The sequence below is a fragment of the Vulpes vulpes genome, chromosome 3 (genome assembly GCF_048418805.1).
Source record: "Vulpes vulpes isolate BD-2025 chromosome 3, VulVul3, whole genome shotgun sequence".
Classification (NCBI taxonomy): domain Eukaryota; kingdom Metazoa; phylum Chordata; class Mammalia; order Carnivora; family Canidae; genus Vulpes; species Vulpes vulpes.
Window position 1 is genome coordinate 85,321,905 of NC_132782.1, and position 18,851 is coordinate 85,340,755.

Below are 18,851 nucleotides of genomic sequence, written 5' to 3' on the forward strand. Positions count from 1 at the left end.
CAAGGAAGGGCCTGGCCACTCCTCATTGCGCCTGAGTCTCACAAGGCCCGCCGAGACAGCGACGGCCCTGTGGGCCCAGCTGTGAGCATGAGCCGTTTCACAGCTGGCACAGAGAGGGTAAACTGAGGAATGACAGGAGTCTCGGCGTATGTAGTGCATCCCAGGAGGGACAGGAGGCATTTGCTGGCCCTCTGCCCCCGGGGCCGGCAGGCGCACAGCTCCACGTGCATGAGGAGCCGCATCGCCGAATCGTGTGCGTCAAGCGGGGAAATGGCACCTGGAGAAGAATGCAAAGGGACCTGCGCGCGGCTGTGCAGCGGGGCGCGCGCCTCTGGGGACGCTGAGTCAGAGCCGGCGGGCGCGGACGCGGGGAGGCGGCGCAGGCGGGAGGAGCGCGGCTCCGGGGAGGGGAGGGGAGGGGAGGGGAGGGGAGGGGAGGCTCGGGGGACTGGGGGGAAGAAGTGTACCGGCGGGAGAGGGGAGGGGAGGGGGCGCGGGAGGCGGCGCAGCCTGCAGGAGCGCGGCTCTGGGGAGGGGAGGATGGGGGGGTCCGGGGGGGCGAAGAGGTGTACCGGGGGAGAGGGGAGGGGAGGGGGTGCGAGAGGCGGCGCAGACGCGAAGAGCGCGGCTCCGGGGAGGGGAGGGGAGGGGAGGGGAGGGGGGCTGGGGGGAGAGGGGAGGGGAGGGGGCGCGGGAGGCGGCGCAGCCTGCTGGAGCGCGGACTCCCGGAGGCGGGGGTTCTAGGGGAAAGGAGGGGTGCGGCGAGGGGCGCGGCGCCGAGGGCGGGACGCGGGGAGGGGGCGCGGCGCGGCTGACGTGGGCCGGGGTCGGCGCGGCGGCGGCGCGCAGCCACAGCGTCTCGAGGCGAGGACGAGCGAGCGCCGCGCCCGCACCTCCCCGCATTGCCCGCGCCGCGCGCCCGGAGGAGCGGCCGCCGCCGCCGCCGCCGCCGCCGCCGCCGCCGCCGCCGCCGCCGCCGCCGCCGCCGCCGCCGCCGCCGCCGCCGCCGCCGCCGCCGACTCAGCCGCGCGTCCCCTCGGCGCTCCAGCCGCTCCGGGCGCAGCCATGGCCCCGGCCCTCTGGCCGCGCCTCAGCCACGTCCTCTGGCTCGCCTGCCTCCTGCCCTTGGCCCCGGCTGGGGCGGCCGCAGGTAAGGCGCTGCGCCGCCGGCCGGCCTCCTCGGGCGGTCTCCCCGGGCTGTCCAGCCGTGCGCCCTGCACGCACTTCCTCCTCCCGGGGGCCTCTGCAGCGCGCGGCGGAGGGGACGGTGGCCAGCCGGCTCCTCGAAGCCCTCTCTTCTGTCCCTTCATCCTTCTCCCCACACCTTTGTGTTCTCCAAACAACCTGGGCACACAGTGGGCCCCCGGCCCTCGGCCCTCGAGGGGGCTCCGCGGTCCTGCTGCCACCTGCAGATCGGCCCTGCCCTGGGAACCGCGCGCGGTGGCCGGTGCGCCCATGCGGGTGGCTGGGGGTGGGGCGGGGAGGACGCTGCGGGGAGACCGGGAATGTGCGCGGTGGGTCCGCACGCCCACCCCTCCCCTCCTCCCCTCCTCCCCTCCTCTCCTCTCCCGAGGGAGCACGGCCAGGTTGCCCGCGGAGCAGCGTCTTTGCCTTGAAATGGCATCTTGTCTGGAGAGGTTCCCCCCCTGCTTGTGTTGGCTTCGGGGAGGTGGCGATTTTAAAGCCCAAGAGGCCAGTCTGCCATTTCGTCTTTGGATTGGTTTCCAAAATGGACCCCGAGCTGACAGGTCCTGCTGGGTGCTCCCTCCGCCCCCCTCCCCACCGGTCCGTGCCTCCAGGCCCCCTCCTTCCCCCCAGCTGGAAAGGCCAGCACTAACCTTCCTGCCTCATTTCGGTAACAACAAAAGAACCCGGATTGGAGAGTTGTTGGGGGACAGGTGGCAGCTCTGGGGATGAGCGTGTGTTTAATAGCCAACATTCTTCATTACGCCGCCCTCCCCCAAGAAGGGTAGGGAGAGGAAGAGATCTAATGCAGAATTGTGAAAGAGAATCCAAAAGGTAAAAAAAAAAAGCTGTATCTTAGGGATGAATTAAGAGAACTTTGTGGGAATTATGCTTGGTCAGGATTACCTGCTTCCCTCCTATAAATTTCGTGTAGAGATGGGGGTCTCTTGTCCATTGGGTTTACATGTGTCTGGAAATGATCACCGTGGCCTAAACAAAACAAAACAAAAACAAAACGTTAATTCTTTGGAAGTCCTGTATGGTTCCCAGCCTGGCCTATTCATGATATGACCGAAATAAGCTGGTAATGAGGTTGGGGAGCATACCTTCTCCTTCACACATGTGAAAAAAGAGACTTGGAAGCCCTTTCCGTCCTTCCTGGGGCCTGGGTCAGCCTGTATGGGATGCTTCCCACGCAAGAAGTGGAGATCCGAGTCCAAGTACTGGACCATTCGTTAATTCCAGGTTATGCTGTTCAGAGGTAACTTAGGAAGCGTTCGTGGCTATTCACATGTGCAGTGTGAAAGAGCCGATGCAGCCATTTTCTAGAATGTTCAGGGTCCCACATGCAGTGTTATCAGTGGAAGCCCACAGGGCCTGTTAGTGAGTGAGTGTTACTTCTGTGGGTCAGGCTTCGTGGTAATTGCCACTTGGTGTTTTGCTTTGGCTCTTTCAGCTCTGGGTCACTCAGCACACCTGTGGAGACCCCTAACCCCCCTCCCTTAGCCACTCTGTACTCCAAGGCCATGTCACCTGGGGTCTGAAACCTAGGAAGATTCGTAGGGCAACAGGACCTGGGCTTGGTTCCTTTAGCTACACATGGCAAAGCCTTCACAGTCCATTTCAGTTTGGATGCCCTGGACACTTCTGAGAGCCTTGAGGAAGAGAGAAGCAGCATTACCCAGGGGCTGTGAAACATCTGCTTAAAAAAAAAAAAAAAAAAAAAAAAAGCTTGGGAAAAAGTGCCCACCGAGGATCCTTGTGTCTGGACAGGTGTGGGGGCTCCCAGAGGCTGGGTCAGTGTCTGGAGCAACATAGCTGTAGCCACAGCGCCCCCCCACCTCCTCCCTCCTCCCAGCCAGTCCATTCCCCTGGCAACGGGTCTGCGTAGTGCTGACATGCGCTTGTCTCCAGTCTCACTGCAGATGCTGGATGGCCATTAGCATGCAGCCGAATGTCCCTGCCACCTGCCAGCCTCGCTCTGGCCCACGCTCCTCGCCTGGGGGGTGGGCGGGAGCAAGAGGGAGAAGGGATGAGATGGCCTCTCTTTCAGTGAAGCCTGGCCAAATGTTTGCTGCCTCATAGCCAAAGGGAGGGAGAAGACAACTCAACCCCGGGGGGTGGGGGGGTCGGGGGGGGGGAGTACAGATTTGCTTGGTGACTCTAGGTAGTTACATGGGGGACCTCAGAAGACTCATGTCCCTCAGTGTAAAATACACACTGTGTTTTCTTGAAGCAATTTCTGCCATAGTATCTAGAATTCTCTCTTTGGGATTAAGACCCTGCAGGTCCATTTTTCAGTGCCAGTCCAAATGACTTTACAATCCAAACATGCCTCTAGAGATGGGGATTCAGAACAGGAAATATGTGATGTGGACAGAGGGAACCTGGAGCAGGAGTCTAGAGTAGGCAGGGGACACTGCCACAAGGCTAATGGGATGCAGTTGAGGCACACACATGCTCCCGTCACAGATTTGCTGAGTCCGACAGATCTCTAGTGAGCTCCCTGAGGGCAAGAGGCATGTCCTGCACTTCTGGGTTTCCCCAGCGCTTGTAGAGTGGAGCACAAGGAAGGGGGTCAGTCAGTACCACCTAGGTAAATGGTCTCCTGGGGCAGTGCCACATGGGCTGGTCCCTCTCATCTCTCTTGGGCAGCATCAGTGTTGAACCTACGTGCCAAGCACTCTGTTGGGTGAATGGGGAGATGACAATGATCCCTGCCCTCAAGGAGCTTGCAGGGAGACAAAGAAACCTTCATGTCAACTTGGGGTTGGGACCACTGTGTGCCCAGGTTGTTTGGAGAACACTGAGGGGACGAGGGGTTCGGGGAAGGTTTCCTGGAAGAGATTATATCCACCGACGTGTGGGTGGAGAATGGCAGTGGAGATAGTATGTGCAAAGGTCCTGAGGTTAGGAAGGACAGAACATGTCACAGGAACTGCAAGAGTTAAAATGGCCAGCCCCAGCATAGATGTGCCAAGATGTGAATTCGGACTCTACATGGAGGCTGGCCCGTGAAAACATTAGCTGTAGAGGAAGCTCCTTGGTGGTAGGAGCAGGAGATGGATGGTGCTGAGAGAGAGGACTGGAGGCCGAAGGCCAGGGCCAAGGATGAAGCAGTGATCCAGATGGCTGAATGCTGGCTTTTAGCAATGCTAGTAGTGATGGAGAGGAAGCAAATGTACCCAGATGGGAGGAGTAGTGGCAAAGGACTAGGAACTTACACCTGGGACAGCTTCTCTCTCCGGCCCCAACAGAATGCGATGGCTGAAAATGGTAGGTGTGGGGAGGGGAGAACCCTAGAGTGGCACCGTCCAGCAGAACATTGCGTGATGAAGGAAATATTCTGTATCTGCCCTGAAGAGGAGCTACTGACCACATCTGGCTGTGAAGCACTTGAAATGTGGCTAGCACAATTGAGGCACTGACTTTTTAGTATTGGTTCAAATTCAATTTAAGTAATTAACTTTGATTAATTTAAACTTAGTGACATGCGGTTAGCAGCTCCTCTTCTGCTCAGTGCAGATCTGGAGCCAGAAAGTAGGTCTATGTTACTTGGTTCCACCAGCATTTAGGAGGCACTTGAAACCTGGGGAGCAGGTGCATGAGGCCAGGAAGGTGGATGGGAGTGGGGGAAGTGAGCGGAGAGGTGCTTGCAGCCCCTTTGCCTTCCTTCTGTCTTACCTCTTCTGGTGAGGTGTCTGCTGGCTAGACACTCTCTAACCTGGAGCCTTTCAGAAATCTCATCTGAAGGGGAAATTTACAAATTATAACAAAATAGTCACCAAGACGTGCAGTAGTGCTATTGACAAGAGTGAAGAGTTCTGGGAATGAAGATATATACCTGCTTGGGGCGCCTGGCTAGCTAAGTTGGCAGAGCATGGGACTCAGTCTCACGAATCTGAGCCCCATATTGGGGATAGAGTTTACTTGAAAAAAAAATTAGGGTCACCGGCTGGCTCAGTCAGTGGAGGATGCAACTCTTGATCTCAGGGTTGTGAGTTTGAGCCCACGTTGCGTGTAGAGATTGCTTACAAACAAAATCTTTTTAAAAAGAAGAAAAAAAAAGATCTACCTGCTTGAGGGATCATCAAACCAAGAGTGAAATTCACATTAGTGTGACCACAGATATGCCTTTGACATGTTGTCATGTGAAAATAAAATAATTTAAAATTGTGTGCAGAGTGTAATTATATCTCAATTAAAAACTACATGTGAAGAAGAGCTATGAGGACTGTAGTATGGTTGCAGCTGTTTTTGGGAGGTGGGATAATGGGATATTTCTAATATTCTTTATACATACATATTACTTTCATGATGGAAAGAAACCTTTTTAAAAAAATCTTACTTTGTTTATACACAAAGTATTATGCACATGGTAGCAGTTGAAGAATAATGATTTAAGAAAATGCCCACATATGGAATTGAAAACAACAATTAGAATATAGAATTCCAAAGTGTGAGCACAATTTTTCTTTTAAATAGGAAATGCCCACACATGGTAATACCGGTTGTTACTGATTATTTGTATTTTTAAGACAAATTTTTAAGTTTTAACTTTCTATTTCCTCTATTTTCAGGTTATATTTAGTGTCACCTTCCATGCGGTAATCAGGAAGGGAGTGTTATTTAAAGGGCCTCTGACCTGGCCTCCATCCCAAACGCTCAAGGCCCTGTTCTCTGCTAGGATCTTCTAAGACTGATTCTCAGTTTCCCTGTAAGAGCTACATCCCCCATATTTCAGTTCAAATTCCCTGAGGAGTCAACCAGCTGGAGGTATATAGTTCCAGCCTTGGCCTCTGCGGGAATCCCAGAGGTCATTTAAGAGCAGTGCAGTCTGGTGGGACCTTGATGATAATGAAGATGTTCTGTATCTTTGCTGCTGAGCGCTTGCAATGCAGCTACATGGGGCACCTGGGTGGCTTAGTTGATGAAGCCTCTGCCTTCAGCGCAGGTTATAATCCTGGGTTCTTGGGATCAAGCCCCACATTGGGCTCCCTGCTCTATGGGGAGCCTGCTTCCTCCTCTTCTGCCCCTCCTCCCTGCTCTCTCTCTCTCTCTCTCTCTCTCTCTCTCGCTTGCTCTCTTTCACACATAAATAAAATCTTAAAAAAAAAAAAAAAAAGAAAAGAAATGCAGCTACTGTGGCTAAGAAAGTGAGTTTTAAATTTTGTTTCATTGTAATTGAAACACACAGCTATGTGTGGCCAGTGGCTGCTGTGTTGGGCAGTGTAGATCTAGAACCTCTTCTGTTACAGATACAGAAGAGGGCTTGGCCTGAATCAGAGTGGACCTTTGTCCCAAGGCTTGTTCTATCTCTATCACTTTAGGCCTCTAAAAGACCCCAGACTCAGCTTTGGGTTTCAGATCAGAATTTTGTTTGCCATGTCAAGCCTAGTCTGAAAGAGTGGGTAATAGAGGGCATTTTTTGGCAGCAGCCAAGGTGATCCCTCCTGTAACATATGTTGGGAGTCATTTGCATAGCCAAAAAATAACTCTGGCCAGATCAGACTTGTGCTCTGGAAATGCTCTGCTTGGCTGGCATAAAAAGAAATTCTCTGGAGTCTGTTTGACCTGAGTTTGAATTCTGCTTACAATGTTTCATTTTGTTGTTTTTTAAAAGGTTTTATTTATTCATGAGAGACACTAAGTGAGGTAGAGACCTAGGCAGAGAGAGAAGCAAACTCCCTGTCCTAAGGCAGACACTCAACCACCGAGACACCCAGGTACCTCGAATCCCAGCCTACAATGAACTAGCCATAGGAACTTTGGGCAAGTCATTTGAGCTTCCTGGGCCTCAGTTTCTCCACTTGTAAAATAGAATAATAGAATCCAACCCAGGGACGCCTGAGTGGCTTAGCAGTTGAGCGTCTGCCTTCAGCTCAGGGCGTAATCCCAGGATCTGGGATCTAGTCTCACATTGGGCTCTTTGCAGGGAGCCTGTTTCTCCCTCTTCCTGTGTCTCTGCCTCTCTCTGTCCCTCATGAATGAATAAATAAAATCTTAAAAAAAAAGAAGAAGAACAAGAAGAAGCCAGCCCAGAGGGTGACAGTAGGTCCCTTGCCACGCCTCTCCTGAAATAGTTTGTCTCTGGGCTTCTAGGGCTGTATGAACTCCACCTCACCACCGACGGCCCTGCCACCACGGGGGCAGAGGTGACCATCACAGCCAGCCTAGTGGCCAACGACAACGGCAGCCTGGTCCTGCCCACCAACTCCCGCCTCTACCGCTTCCACTGGATCCATACCCCGCTGCTGCTCATGGGGAAGACTGATGAGCCTTTCAGCTCCACTATCCGAGCCGTGGGGAACATGCCTGGGGACTTCCCCATCTCTGTCTGGGTCACTGCTGCCGACTGCTGGACGTGCCAGCCTGTGGCGAGGAGTCTCCTTGTCCTCCCTATCACAGGTAAAGACCCTTTCTGTTTGCTAATTTGCCTTCAGACTCTTGCTGCAGAGAAAAACATCCACCCTGGTTAGTAATCTTCTAAACACAAATTAGGCTACTAGTCCCTTCTCTGTTATATGTTAATGAAGGATCAGAAAATGCTTAATACCCACTGCTGGCAGCATTGTACTGGAAGGGACACAGAAAGTACATGTTGCTACTGGGGGTCTAAGTTAACATAACCCTATCCAGAGCAGCTGATCGATACATATCAGTGGTTATGCACTGTTTCAATCTTTTGTCTGTTCATTCTCTTCCCTCCAGCCTCCCACCCTACTACTTCTCTCTCCTTCCAGGAAGTCCCTGCTCTCTTATTATTTTTTTTAAAGATTTTATTTATTTATTCATGAGAGACAGAGAGAGAGAGAGGCAGAGAGAGAAGCAGGCCCCATGCAGGGAGCCCGATGTGGGACTTGATCCTGGGACTCCAGGATGGTACCCTGAGCCCGAGGCAGACTCTCAACCGCTGAGCCACCCAGGCGTCCCTCCCTGCTCTCTTAGAGTTTACAATCTGTTAAAGAATTTGTCTTCAGGAAATAAATTTCCATTTGGGTAATGTTTTATGTACAGATATGTTCACTGCAGTGATGTTTATAGCAACAGAAGAAAATATGAAGTAAGCTAAGTACGCAACCATAAAGGGACTGGTTAAGTATATGGGTGTAATTTGTATGACGAATAACAATTACCTTTACAAAGTTTGTAATGTCCTGGGGGAATACTCATGCTTAGAAAATTTTAAAAACCAGGCAGCCCGGGTGGCTCAGCAGTTTAGTGCCGCCTTCAGCCTGGGGCATGATCCTGGAGACCCAGGATGGAGTCCAACGTCGGGCTCCCTGTGTGGAGCCTGCTTCTCCCTCTGCCTGTGTCTCTGCCTCTCTCTCTCTCTGTGTTTCTCATGAATAAATAAAATCATTAAAAAAAAAAAAAAGAAAAAATTAAAAACCAAAACACAAACTTCAGTAACCAATCTACTCAACTGTATTTAATACATGTATGTGTATGTAGTGTCCATATCTGTTAAACACACACAAATGCTTTGCAATTCTCCAAAACATCAACAATAGTTAATGTTTGACTGACAGGAGGTTTCTTTTCTTTTCATCCTACTTTTCAGCAGTTTCCAAATGAGTTTTATTGAGCACACCTTACATTCTGCTTTTAGGGTGAAAAAAATCAACTCCTAATTTTTTTTTTTTTTTTAGAGACGCAGACACAGAACAGTGGTCCTTACCCAGCCTAGCACATTGGGTGTAAAGTTGTGATCAGTAGAACTGCTAATTTTTCTAGATTCATCTAATAATTTGAAATCTCTCCTGATGATTTCTTTCAAAGCCTGTGCATTTCCTCCTGGTCCTGGGCATCTTCTGTGCTAGAAAGTTTGGGATCCTGGTAAAAGCGGTGCAGGAGCAAGGCTATACATGTGATGTGTGTGCTCACATGTGTGCTGTGAGTCTTCACCAGTGTTCCATGCAGCAGGGGCAATGATGTATGTGTTTAGTGACCTGCTGGGTCCCCTCCTGCTACCACTCACTCTGATAGAAGGTTAGTGTGGGGAGAGGCTGTCCTGCCAGCCAGCATGTGAGGTCACTCCCTGGCCTTACCTTCCCACCCTCTCACCAAGATTCACTCACCTTGGTCTCTCTCCCAGAGCTCCTCGTGGGGAACCTTGTTGTCACCCAGAACACCTCCCTGCCCTGGCCCAGCTCTTACCTCACCAAGACTGTCCTTAAAGTTTCCTTCCTCCTCCATGACCCAAGCAACTTCTTCAAGACTGCCTCATTTCTCTACAACTGGGACTTCGGAGATGGGTATGTCCTTCCCCACTGATGCCCCAGAGCTTTGGCCTGTGGTTGGTGGCCCCACCGTCCCATGCAGAGTTGCTCTGTACTTTCTTACCTTCACCTGCTCACTCTCTCTGCCTCTAGACATTCCTTCAACACCTACTCTGTGTCAAGCTTGGGGTACGTGGGGACCAGTAGTGAGCCAATCACAGGACCTGCCTTTGAAGTGCCTACAACCTAGTACAGGAGGTCATTGGTGCCCCAACATCCCTCTAAGACAGGTCAAAATAGGACATTTTTTCCATTTGATTCTAGAAAGACCTACCTGGCTAATATATCAGCACATGCGATTATACTCATGTCATAGAACTCAGGTGTTCTGGCTTCATTTCTCCTGACTTCAAACAAGCCAGGCTGGAGGAGGCAGGTCAGGAAATGGGTGACAGGCACTGAGTCCAGGCAGCCCACAGATGTCCCAAGCTCCCATGATGGTGGTGCTCTGTGAAGACCCCTCATTTCCATTTGGGTCAAGTCCCTGGCTGATGGTCCTTCCTACTCTATCCCATATTTTTCCACCTTTCATTCATTGGCATTCCTTAAGACATTTCTCAGGCAGAGAAACAGAGACCAGTTTTCCAAGTTCATCAAAGGCTTAGTGTACCACTCCTCAGCCCCATGGAACTTACAGACTCAGCATGCTTTCTTATGTACACTAACCATTTAGAATAACAAAGTGGGGATTCCTCCTAATTACAACAAAAATAGTACATAAAATAAACCTAAGAGCACACTTACCTGACAATGGGCAAGATCTTGTGTGAAGAAAACTAGAGCTACTAAGAGATATCAAAGATTTGAGTAGACGGGTAATATACGCTATGTCCAGGATTGTGAATCTTAAGATTGTAAAGATGTCTACTTCTCTCCAGTTATTTTGTAAGCTTGATACAAGTCCAATAAATGTTCCATAAAGTATAATTTTGGAGATGTGACAAAGATTCTACAGTTCATTTAAATTTGGTGTTTAAATATGCATATACATACACATATATACATGAATGCATATATACATGTATAAAAATGTATGTCATTATAAATATATATGTAGTTTATAACATAAGGAATATCTGGAAAATCTGTCTCAAACCAGGGGACAGGCTGTATACTAGTTAGGGGCATTTCTTTTCACATTAAATACTTTATTTACTATTTTTGCTATAATGGAACATTTTTGACTAGACAATGAAATAAAACAAGAAAAAGAAATATAAATTCTATAAAGGAGAAACAAAAATCATCACACACAGATGACCTGGAAAACGCAAAAGCCTCAAATGAAAAATCTTAAAACTAAAAAGAGATTTTACTGATATGGCTGGTTATAAAACAAAGATTCATAGCCTTTCCATATATAATTGCAATAGAAAAAAATCTTTTACAATAGTTGTAAAACATTAAAGCTGGAAGAGCATAAACGTAGCTTAAAGTGGTAGGATTTATGTGAATAAAACTGCAGATTGTACCTAGAACCTTAAAAAGACTTAAAAAATGAAGAGAGAATTTCTCAATATTGCCGGAAGGAAAAATAATCAGAAAAGCAGAATGGTGATGAGTGGAGATGGGGAGAAAAATAGATATAGATACATAAATGTATTATGAAAACTACAAATAGGGGTGTCTGGCTGTCTCAGTCAGTAGAGTATGCAGCTCTTGATCTCAGGGTTATGAATTCGACCCCCATGTTGGGTGTAGAGAATACTTAAAAGTAAAATCTTTTAAAAAATGCCACAAATAATTTGCAGCTACAAAAGGCTGCTCCTCAGAACAGAACAGAAAAGGCAGACACAAACCTAAGTCTATGTACGCATCTAGTATATGTTAACAGCAGTATTTCTAGCCAGTGAGTAAAGATAGATTATTTAATAAATGGCACTAGGGCAGTTGGTTAACTAGAAGAAAAACAATCTGATCCTTAAAAGCAATTTCAGAGAGATTGAAAAAAACACAATGAAACAGGGCTACATTGAAATATTGATGGTCCTCTGCAATTGGATAATTTGGCAGTGGGGAAAGCATTTCTAAGAATAGAGAAACAGACGCAGAAACTATAAAGGAAAAAAAATGCTAGATTTGGCTCACTAGGTTTAGCCAAAACCTCACTTTTCACTGAGTATGAAAGAAGTAAAGCAAACCAAAAGACAAAAGCTAAACTGGGTTTAGAAAATATTTGGAAGATATTTAATAGATAAAGGTTTGTTAAACTTCATATATAAAGAGCATTGAGAAATCAACAAATATTTCCTTTATTAGATTTCCTTTTGAAGTAATTCAGGTAATTGCAGGAAAAAGCATAATATTTTATATGTCATATCATAAACTGTGATGGAGATACGATTCTGTTTTACAGATGAGAAAAATAAGACTTAAGAGTTATATAGATAGGAAATCTAGAAAAGTCAAGAAGGTCTTAATTCCAAAGTTTGTATTTTTTCCATCCCAGGATTGTCCTTGTCTCTAATGCAGGGCCTCTTTTAGATTCCTGGTGGAAGGGGGAAGAGCATTTCCTGGCAGGTGATAGGCGCTTGTTGCTGGAAGTTCTCCCAGCTGTCATTTATAAGCACAAAGATGACCAGCAGCCAGATGACCACACAAGCATGGCTGACCTTGCATCCTGGCTGGCTCTGGGGGCTGCTGTTGTGAGGATGCCCAGTTTGCTCACAAAGCATTGGTAGCCAAGCTTGTCATTCTGTGGACACCTCCGACTCTAAGAGGTCATGTGAGTCCCTTCTTGTTACCTTGCAGCACCCAGATGGTGACTGAAGATGCTATGGTCTATTACAACTATTCCATCATTGGAACTTTCACTGTGAAGCTCAAGGTGGTGGCAGAGTGGGAACAGGCAACGCAGAATGCTGGGAAGGGCATTGTGCAGAAGACAGGCGACTTCTCTGCCTCACTGAAGCTTCAGGGTGCGTCTCTGGGGATTGGTACTGGTTGAGCATTTGGCCACCTTGAGGAGCCCTGGGCAGCACTCTTTCCAGGGTTGGATCCCATGAAGATCAGAGTGGCTCCAGCTGGGCATGGGACTGAGCTTGGGTGCACATCCTCTCTTCACGTTCCCCTGGGGCAGCCCTCTGAGCAGCTGGTCATTATCCCCCCTCTAAGAGGTCACTGAAGGCCCAATGGAGGTCACATGGCCACCAAGAGGTGGAGTTGGATTTGAACCCAGGCCTCCTAGCTCCCAGAGCCTGAGCCTGTGGTCAGACACTGTGCTGTGAGTTGGCAGTCCACATTGCTCTTTAGTCTCGGGCCACACTGGCTGGGGCTGGGCGGCCTCAGGCTTCTGCAGAGGGGAAACACCCAAACCTGCCTCTCCCAGACTTTGGCTTATTCGGAGCCCATCCTTAGTCCTGGTTACCAGAGACCCCCCCCCCTCCGCCCCTACCAGCATCCTTACTCTGAGTGGGCTCCAGCACCTGCTGCTGTCAGGGACCCAGGCATGCCCTGGGCAGATCTGCGACTCACCCCTGGGAGAGAGCCTGGAGGAGGACAGGGTGGTGGTCACACAACCCTGAGCCCTGAGAACTTTGAGACAGTTGTCCTCAGTCATCAGGTCTAACAGGGGCCCTCTCTGCCTTCCAGAAACCCTACGAGGCATCCAGGTCTTGGGGCCCACCCTAATTCAGACCTTCCAAAAGCTGACAGTGACCTTGAACTTCCTGGGGAGGTGAGTGAACCCCGATGGGACAGTGGGTGATTTGTTGCCCTGCCCACGCTCTCCCATGGATGATCCTGAGCCTGCTCCATCCCCTGAGGGGGCCCAAGTTTGGGGGCTGGTGGAAGCTGGTCCCTACCTTGCCCTGCAACCATGGGAAAGTTGTGGGCATAGCTCCATTACTGTGGTCCAGCGGGGAAAGCACAGGCCCCTTGGAGCTGTCTGCAGTGTAGGCATTGAGGCAAAGGCAGGGGAGGAACCAGTCATGTGAAAGCCCTCAGCATGTGGCTTGGGCCTGCCTCCAGCCCTGAGAAAGCAAACTGGCCTGGCTCTTGACAAGAGTGTTAGGCTGAGTGTGTAGTAAGCTACTGGGAAGCAGGGCATGTTCTCTGCACAAGGGTGGATGGAGCTGCAGAGGTTGGCAGTCAGGGCTCAGCCCTCCAAGGTCTCTTGTGGGGAGGACCAGTCCCACCCTTCAACACAGGGACAGGACGCGGAAGCAGGGCTAGATGGGGACGCAGCAAAGCGGCCAAGAAAAGAGAAGGATGAGCCATGGAGCTGGAAGAAGCTTCTAAAGCTTTCTGGGAGCTTTGGGGGCAGGCGCTGAATACTGGAAAAGTGGGGTGGGAAGCTACTCAGGCTGCAGACCTGATGGTGAGGTGGCAGGAGGGTGTGTTTTACTCAGGCCTGGGGTTGCCTGCTCAGCATTCCTTGTAAGCTGTTTCCCAGCCTCTGAGCCCGTGCTGTGGCAGGTGGATAACCCCGACTGCCCTCCCCCCTCCCAGCCTGTCAAAAATCTGCTTATCCTTTCAGATCCTATTTAAATGGTGCCTCCTCCAGAAAGGCCTCCCTGACTTGCTCATTAAGAATGTGCTCACCTGTCCCCTGTGCTTCCACGGCACACTCCGTGTGTCACTGGAGCACTCATTCTGTCCCATCCAGCAGCCCTTGCCTGTCCCTGTTTGCCTCACTAGCCTGGCATCTTCTTCTGTGGTGGGTGGGGGGGTATCTCTTATTTATCATCAGGTTCCCCGGTCTGGGAGGTGTGAAGCAGAGGCCAGGACAGCTAGGTGTTCTGTGCTGAAAAGTACACTAAAGTTCACGGCTGTCTGGCCTTTCTCAGACTTGGTCTGTGCCCACACCCCTCGCTGAGCCATTTCTGAAAACCCACTCCCATTTCCCCACAGCCCTCCTCTGACTGTGTGCTGGCGGCTCAAGCCCGAGTGCCTCCCGCTGGAGGAAGGGGAATGCCACCCGGTGTCCGTGACCACCACAGCGTACAACCTGACCCATACCTTCAGGGATCCGGGGGACTACTGCTTCAGCATCCGGGCTGAAAATGTCATCAGTAAGACGCATCAGTACCACAGGATCCAGGTTTGGCCCTCCAGTAAGTGACATCTTGCCTTCTGCTCCAGTGCCACACAGGCAGCAAAAAACCAGTCAACCCTGGCACCATCACCTGCAGCCAACCCACCACCCAGGGAATCATCACTAAACCTACTGGCTCAACCAATGTTGTTGACTAAGTGCCCATTAGCTCCCTCAGACGACCAGTGCCATCACCAGGCAGCCCTAGGACCCCTCGTTTCTGCCAACACCACCCTTGACACCAACACCACTTGCAATACCAGTGGCCAACCTGACCAACCGGCTCTGCCACCATTATCTGCACACAGTGCTGGAAGGACCATCCAGAGCCAGCAGACAGCTGTCAGTACCACTGCCCACACCACCGTCAGCACCCCTCCCACCGGCCCCAACACCCACTGTATGGACCAGGGCCATCGATCCTGTGGTACTCAGCATCAAGACAGCTCAACTCTCACTTGCTGCCATTGTCATTGTCCCCGGTTTCCTTCCCACATATTACCAATGCCACACTGTCCCCGTCGTGAGCACTCCTCCTCTAAATAAGACCCCACAATCACAGTGCTCTCTTCTCTGCCATCACCCAGATCCCGGCACTGTTGTGGCCACTAAACTAGCCCCCAGGGAGTGGGAGCTGCTCAGAAAGTGTGAAGTGAGGGTCCTATTATCTGTTAGGACCCTTGGACACTTCCTTTGGAATGCCGAGTCACCACAGTCAGCCCCAGCCACTGGCTTACAGTCAGAGGATTAGCTGATGATAGTGTGAAATTCTACCCTTCTTTTCCAGGGGGTACTCTTGTGACCCCAGAAAAGCACTCCCTTACATAGAGGAGAAAGTGGGATCCCAAAACCCTGAGGGGTGGCCTCTCAGGTGCCCAGCCAGGTCCCAGCTTTTAGGGTACACAGAGAAACCTTGCCAGCTGCTCTTGGCCCCAGGGTCAGACCTGCGAGGACACCAGATGCTGCTGCTGTCCCTTCCCATGTCCTCAGTCTCTGTCTAAGCCACTGGGCAGATGCCGTGTTCCACTCTGGGCCCTGGCTGGCCTTGAGGGCATCACTGAGGGCTTGGGGCCCTGCCTCCCTCAGCCCCTCCTGAGCCCTGGATGCCCAGGATCCCCCTGAATCCTACAGAGGAGACAGCATTCCATATATTTCCATGTTGTCTTTCCCTGGAAAGCAGAGCCTCCTGGCATATTGCAACGTCTACACCCGGGGCAGAGTTGGGGAAGTGTGAGGAGGACCCACAGTGCAGATCACCTGCCATGCATATGGCACACTCCCACCCCTCACCTCGTGGAATCCCTGAAGCAGCCTCGTGGGGCAGCATTAGCATCAGGGAGCTTGCTCAGCCAGGGTTCGAACCCAGGGCTGCCTAACTGCAGACCCTAGGTCCCCCCTGCTCCATCACACAGCCTCCTGGCAGCAGGGGCAGGCCGTGAGCCTAGAGCTGGTGGAGGGCAGGCAGCTACAATAGGTCACAGGTCACAACATGTTTCCCCATCTCCAACGCAAGTCACCCAAGAGAGTAAGGAGGCAGCTGTGATTTCTTTGATGGCCTGGACTCAGAAGCCATCACTTCTATCCTGTGCTATTTGTTAGGGCAAGTCATTAAGTCCAGCCCACACTCGGGGTGCACCTCTTGTCAAGTAATGTGGACAGTTCTTAAAACGCTAACACACCCAACTTGGTTTATGTAGAATCCAGGATTCACCCATTGGGCTTGACTAGTTGGGATGCGTGTATGTAAGGAAAAAACAGCTCTTGACTGTTCTGTTCCCCACTGCAGTCAGAAAGCAAGCCTTCACCACCAATTGTCCAGCCCTGTGACTTTACCCTGTCTCTTCCCCAGGCATCCAGCCGGCTGTCTTTGCTTTTCCATGTGCCACGCTTATCACCATGATGCTGGCCTTCATCATGTACATGACCCTACGGAATGCTGCTCATCAGAAGGACATGGTAGAGGTGGGTGCTCAGGAGTGTGGAGGCTGGACCACCGGGCCCTCACTGAAAGAGGTGTGCCTAGCAGGCGTCTGGATGTCAGAGCAGGGTCCTAGGGCTGGGGGTGATGTACCCAAGACACATTCATAGGTGGGCCAAATTGAGTTGAATTCTTTCCATCTGACTCGTGGTTGTGCTCACCCCTTGCCTTGCAGTCGTGCCCTTGAGCTGGAAAGGGGGAGGGCGACCCAAAGAGGGAGGACCAGAGAGCAGAAAAGCCAATGGCATAGCGAAGCACTGTGTGCCTGTGCCACCAGGTAGCTGAGCTCGTAAGGCCACCTAAAGGGGGTCTGGGCAGGCGGGTGATTGACCCATGGGGTTTTGTTCACCATAGGTGGCTGATTTTGACTTTTCCCCCATGTCTGACAAGAACCCGGAGCCGCCTGCTGGGGTCCGGTGCTGCTGCCAGATGTGCTGCGGGCCCTTCTTGCTGGAGACTCCATCTGAGTACCTGGAGGTTGTCCGGGAGAACCACGGGCTGCTGCCACCCCTCTACAAATCCGTCAAAACTTACACTGTGTGAGCACCCCCAGTCCCATCTTAGCGTTAACTGACCACGAACTGGGCACTTCAGACAGGGTGGTGCATGCCACCAAGCAGGAGGGGTACACATGGGCGGGGCTGTCCACCCTGCTGGCCACACATCTGTACTTCCAGCTGCCGCCACCACCCCCCCTTCAGCCCTACATCCCTGCCATCCATCCATCTGTATAGTCCAACCTCTGCCGTAAGACCTCCTCCATCAGCCCTACTCCACCCCTTGCCTTTGAAGAACCCTAAGCAGGGCCCTGACACTCAACGGGGTGCCTCCTGTCTCCCTGGTGTGCCTGGCTGCCCCTCACGCATCCTTCCCACATGGGCACTTCTGCCATCCATCTAGGGTCCAAGCTTCCCTCCCCAGCGTGGCCCTGCCAAGGTCAGAGAACTGGGAGGAAGGTTACCAATGGTGAAGGCTACATCACAAAAGCTCAAACATACAGAGACAAGCACATGCATACACACACAGAGATGCACACATCATACGTGTCACACAGGTGTCTCAGATGATGTCTTCTGTATCAGTTATGTCGGTTACTGTGTCCTGAATTAGAACTAAAATGACACCAGACTTTCTCCACTTGGCCTCTGCAGCTCCTGGGCCTGACCCTTCCCTTTGAGTGCTGTCCATGTGGCTCCTAGGGCCTGTTCTAAACAACACACTGTTTCCTGCCTGCTTTTGGGGGGTGGGGGTTGGGCGGTTTGGGGTGGACAGGGCTGATGCTTCATGAGCACAGAGTGCTTTATAAATAGCGCCTGCTTTTACTGAGACTGTGTTCACTTCAATTGAGGAAAAGGCCTCGCAGCAAAGGAGGAGCAAGCCAGGGGGGACTTGGGTTCACCACGAACTGGGGTTCGTGGGGTTTGGTGTTCTTGCCCCCAGGGGTGACCTTGAGAAGGAGGAGGCAGGACTGGAGGGAGCCTCCAGGGGCGGGGGGAGAGCTTGCACAGAGGGCAGGTACAGGTGCAGAGAGAGACCATAGTGAGGCCCCCCATAGCCCCGCAGGAGTGCAGGGAGCTACTGGGGCCGTTTGGGGGGGAGGGGGCAGGGCTATGGGGGCTTGAAGCTCTGTTGCCGTAATCTTCGCTCTCAGACTTTGTGCAGACAACAGCATTCTCGCTGTCATGCAGCTCATTCTCATGAAATAACTGCCATTGTTGCTGAATAAAGCTTGTGTGCTCTCAACGTAGCCAAGCAGATGCCAGGGGCAGGAGTCTCTTTCTTGTGCGCGGTGGGGGTGAGGGGTTGGGCCTTGGAGTAGCAGGGCATCGCCAATGTGTTCTCTGGCAAGTGTGGATGGAGCTGCTGTCTGGGGCACCAGGTTCCAGGTGCAGCCTCCACTCAGGCTGCATCACAGACCAGACTTGGGAGGAGGAGGGTGTCTGGGACATGGGTCCAAGTGTCCTTCAGATGACTCCAAAGTGCAGCCAAGTCTGCAGCTCCAGGCAGATGCTAGATCAGAGCTGGAAGGAAGGCCACACTCAGGGAACTTGGGAATGCAGATCCTGGGATCCCACCCACACCTGAGTCCATACCTGCTATAGGGGCAGCCACCTGTGTCCCCACAGGAGTCCTAGTGCCATCAAGTGTGAGCACCTCCAGTCTCAGCAGGGCTCCTTGAACTTGGATGTGCCTGAGAATCACCAGAGGTCTTGCTAAGGCACATGCTTTCACTCAGGAGTTTGGGAGTGGAGCCTGGGATTCTGGGTGTCTAACAAGATTCGAGATGCTGCTGCTGCTGCTGCTCTGAGGACCACACTTGGAGTTGCACGCCTCTGAGTTGGCTTCCTTCCTAAGCATCTTCTTTAAGAGA

At 51.7% G+C, this 18,851-nt stretch overlaps 1 protein-coding gene across 3 annotated transcripts; it reads left to right on the forward strand.

Moving 5' to 3' along the window:
* The first annotated feature begins 792 nt into the window (after positions 1-792).
* TMEM130 (transmembrane protein 130) lies at positions 793-18,237 on the forward strand. 3 transcript variants are annotated; one of them, XM_025986187.2, is made up of 8 exons: positions 793-1,150; positions 7,288-7,593; positions 9,284-9,443; positions 12,219-12,385; positions 13,059-13,143; positions 14,319-14,521; positions 16,352-16,464; positions 16,835-18,237. In XM_025986187.2, the coding sequence occupies exons 1-8, from the start codon at positions 1,066-1,068 to the stop codon at positions 17,021-17,023; spliced, it is 1,308 nt and encodes a 435-aa protein (XP_025841972.1). In that variant the 5' UTR covers positions 793-1,065; the 3' UTR covers positions 17,024-18,237. The 3 variants fall into 3 exon arrangements, with proteins under 3 accessions (XP_025841972.1, XP_025841973.1, XP_072609250.1); XM_025986188.2 differs by having other exon boundaries at positions 963-1,150; positions 16,871-18,237; XM_072753149.1 differs by lacking the exon at positions 793-1,150 and adding an exon at positions 5,765-5,902.
* The last annotated feature ends 614 nt before the right edge of the window (positions 18,238-18,851 follow it).